General features: G+C 30.4%; 1 protein-coding gene across 1 annotated transcript; it reads right to left on the reverse strand.

Moving 5' to 3' along the window:
• Positions 1-1,758: 1,758 nt before the first annotated feature.
• On the reverse strand, positions 1,759-2,596 carry LOC118761114 (transcription initiation factor TFIID subunit 7-like). Its single transcript, XM_036498786.1, has 3 exons — positions 2,412-2,596; positions 2,277-2,376; positions 1,759-2,205 (listed from the first exon to the last, which is right to left on the reverse strand). Exons 1-3 carry the CDS (start codon positions 2,571-2,573, stop codon positions 2,036-2,038), a joined length of 432 nt encoding a protein of 143 aa, XP_036354679.1. The 5' UTR covers positions 2,574-2,596; the 3' UTR covers positions 1,759-2,035.
• Positions 2,597-4,488: the final 1,892 nt, after the last annotated feature.

The following is a 4,488-nucleotide window of genomic DNA, read 5'->3' on the forward strand; positions in this document are numbered from 1 at the left end:
GAGACCTCACAATGTTTCACTATAAAATACAACTAAAACAAACAACTTTTCATTGTGGATGCCCAGTGGGATATCTTGGACGAAGGAAGCACTCTTTTATCCTCGAGATCTAATTTTGTCCCCACAATCAAAACAGGAGGAAGCTATTTTTAATCAAAATATAAAAAAACATCTTTTTTAGCACCGCGAGACTTTTCATTTATTCGATCGAGAATTCGTTGGAGGAGATTAAACGAATTCACATTGGTGATGTCATATACGAATATATATCCCTAAATATACAATCCAAAACAACATCGGCAGCAAATATATATTGACGTGACAATTCAACATTGTTTTCAGACTAGGCCTAACAGTAGTGGGATACTAGTTCTCCAATTTCAAAAAATACGACGGTTTCTGTATTTCCGCGATCTGTCATTATTTGTGCCGTGAATGTGTCCTCGAGGGTTGAAATTGGAATCTTTGATTTTTGTTACTTTGATGTCTACTTTGCTTAATCTTTGTTCTCCGTAGATCATAGTCTCGAGAATTGATGTCTTGCCAACATATTTTGCTCCACAAACAAACACCTTAAATACTTTTCCCATATATTGATTATAAAAATAATATTTTCTTAAACTAAATATTATATTAATTAATAAATTTATTTAATAACAATTCAGTCCTTTGTAGTACATGTTGGGGTTTGAATCTGATGACTTTGGCTCGCTATCTTATAGACAGGTTTTTTTAGCTATAAAAAACTCAGAAATTTTCTCAATTTCTGTCAATGATGTACGTGGGAGTAACTGCACTGGCATTGTGGAAGCTTCTAATAATCCTGACTGCCGCATTCAGTCCAATCGTAGTCTGCACGAGGCAAATATCCTCAAAAAAGTATTTTTAGCGGAAGTATGGAACCGGCATTTCACCGTGGAGATTTACTGTTTGTGACCAAGCCGGATGTCCTCAAACTCAAAGCCGGTGACATAATCGTCATGCAACTCAAAGTCCGTGAAATCCCCGTCGTTCACCGTGTTTTAGTAGTCCACCGATCCTCCAAGTAATATACTTTTTATTACTTAAAAGTGCAAGTTATAACTATATATTGACGAAAGGGGATAATAATTATATTGATGACCGAGGGTTGTATCAAACGCATTTATATGTGGAGAATCGGCATATTTTGGGTGTAATCAGGGGGTCTGTTATTCTGGTTATGTTTAGGATTGTTCCGTATGTTGGGTATATCACTATCATGTTTGGCGATTTTCCAGTTCTTAAGGTTAATTTGTGTTGTATTTTGCTAGTATGCCTTTATTGCGATTCTGTGTTTGACTACTTTGATTAAACGGGAGTAAATTAGTTATTTATAGGACTATTTCTTATTATGGTTTTGATTAAAGGGGAATAAATTTGTGTGACTATTCTTGTAGCTCATTTGGTGGCATATTTCTGTCATATTTTATATTTGATAATGAAATAAGGGAAAGAATAAATTAGTTATTTATAGGACTATTCTTATTCTATTATGACTTATTTTGTGTCATATTTATATGTGGTATATTTGCCAATGAAATAAAAGAAAATTAATGAGATTATTCGCTCTTTTGCCCCCATTTTGACTTGAATTCCTCGATCTAAAACAATAATGCGAACAAATCTTGACTTTATCACGTCTAGCTGAAATAAGCTTATAATTCTTTGTGATCTGCAACTCAAATCTTTCCTACCCAAGAATAAATTCAACTCCCACCTTCAAGGAACCCCCAACCCCCGAAGACGCTTTTTTGAGCTCGTCAATCTCCGCCAAAAGTTCTTTCACCTCCTCCTTCATTTGTCTGACGGTGTTTTTCACTTCAAATAACCCCACATCTCACCGTCAAGCGGGACTTCCTCTACTTCTACCACAGGATGGCTGACCTCCTCATCTGAACTAATTTCCTCTCCAAATAATTTCTCCTCTGCGTTTTTTAACTTATTTTACCAAGTTTTGTGTCGTTTTCTGAGATCTTGACTTCTTTGGTTGCACTGAATGTCTCATCCGAGTCCTTCACAATCTCCCACACGACTTCTTTGGAGGTACAGTCAGCTCGGAGTAGTCTTTTGACTTCATTTTCAACTTCAGGGATATAAACATACTTAATTTATATTTTAAATATACTTTTGATGTCCACGTTTTTCTGAATCTTCTACGTCTCACGTTTTTAAATGGTGGACATACTATTTAATTATAATTAAATTATTGTTTTTGTTTAATTATTTGTTTTTATTTAATTATAATAAAATATTACTCCCGTGATTGTAAATATATTCCTTGTTGTGGTCTTCCATGGATTTTGTACCAACCTTATTTTTCTTAATATTCTGATTATCACGTGAACATATAAAAATCTAATCAACATTATTTTGATTAAATAAATGATTACTTGTGATATAGCACCAGACTTGTAAAAAAGACTTGAAGAATTTGTTTTTAGTACATCAATAATGCATGGTAGGCTCATTAGCTGCATGTTTTTAATTCTAACAAACCTTTCCATCCAGCTGTTCAAAGTTATATCGAATTTGCCCATTTCTTGTATCTTCATCGAGCTTAATTGTGAAGTTATCTTTTAAAGAATTAGGATTTTTGGTTAAATCTTGTCTTAGATTTGTTGCAATGTCCTGGGAGTGTTGAATAGTGTTATTTACCTCTGGTAAGCGGAGTATAAAATGTTGTTCGTAGTCGCAGATTGGGTCTTCTTTTTTCTTATGCTGACTCGATTTCATTTATGACTATTTGAGTTGTTTTTGACCAATGTGGATTGTTAATATTCTGACCAACAAGGACAAGATGTTTGAAATTTTTATTAAGTTTAGTCAGGAAATTCTATAATTAAAATATTTTTGAAAATCGGAAAAAATTAGTGATATAATTAAAATATTCTAGTATAATTTTTTTGACATTTTTACGTTATTAGAAATATTAACAATTTTTTGACAAACCTTCGATAGTCTCGAAATTATAGGAAAACGACAAGGTAATTAAGATGTCTAACAAGTTTAAAAAGTGTCTGATAATCACTTTTAATATCCCTTTCCTTTTACTTTTGAATAAAATAGAGTTCAAAAGATTTGGTAAACCACGTATAAATATTTTTTATGAATCTACATTTTAAAAAATAAGCTTGCATTATTTGGAAGGTATAACAATCCTAGAGACTTAATAATTTCAATACCGAAAAAGAATTCTTGAATTAAACCAAAAAATTAGTCGTGAGAAAAATCTTTTTTAAGTTATGAAAAGTAAATAAGAGGTGTCTGGACTGCTGTCTCTGATTACTTCGAAAGCACAGTATTTAATTAAAAAATTAATCTGTTTATTTATTTAAGAGAGAATAGCGTGGAGTAACATCGATATCAAAATATCTTAATTATTTTTTCTGTAATCCCAAATTTAAAAAATCAAATACAGAAAATTATTATTGCTAATTATTTAAGTTTGAAATTTTATTTGTTCCAAAAGAATCGCGTCCATCAGTGTTTATAGATTTTTATGTTTTCAAATTTGTAATTCCTCAAAAAATAAATTTCATTGAAATAATCTATCGGGAATTCAAAGTGAGATATTTTTTAATTTTGAATTATACCCTTTTACGTAATGAAATTGAACCTGGATTATAATGTGGTTCTGTTCAAGCCATTTAAAAATTTTTAATTTAATATATTCGTACCAGTTTTGGAACTTACTTCTCTTTTGTTAAATTTATGATTTTTATAACAAAATAGTAAGATAAGCACAATTTTTTTATTAAACAAAGGATTCTTTCATTTATCGTACATAAACCTCATTTGATAATAAATTTGATATTTGTTTAAAAAATTTTTTAACTAACTCTGAATGAAATAAAATCTCAGACCTTGACAAGCTTATATCATAAATCTGTATTATCACGATTATGAAAAAATTAATGAAATTTGTCTTTATTTTACATAAGCAAAATTGGTGGTAAACCTTGAACCACATAAGATAAATTTGCGGTATATCAAATATAATCTTTCGTGCATTAAATCAAATAAACAGATTGGTCAACCACAATCGCTTAGCAACCTGGTAATTAAAGATTAATTAAATGCACAAAAGACTACCTGTATTAAATCGAATTAATTGATTATTACATCGTTTTACCAAATAAATAGGAAAATGGGAATTCATAATAAGATTATGATAATGGATTGAAATCATACTGACCTTTTTATTTAAATTAATCATCTTTACCGGATAATGAGCTTTGATTGTATTGATGATTTATAAAATAATTACATCGAATTTAAGGACAGAGGCCATAAATCAAGACATTTACTCAAAGAGTATCTTAGACAAAATCAATTTATTGATTTCATGTCATAACTTTCAAATGTCATTCAATAGGAGCGTGGTATCAAAAACTTACTTTTAAAATAGCTCTTAAGATGAAATTTACTTATAACAAATTCAAATAAGTACATTTGCTATTAAACAGG

Source organism: Octopus sinensis, unplaced genomic scaffold (genome assembly GCF_006345805.1).
Source record: "Octopus sinensis unplaced genomic scaffold, ASM634580v1 Contig08735, whole genome shotgun sequence".
Taxonomy (NCBI): Eukaryota; Metazoa; Mollusca; class Cephalopoda; order Octopoda; family Octopodidae; genus Octopus; species Octopus sinensis.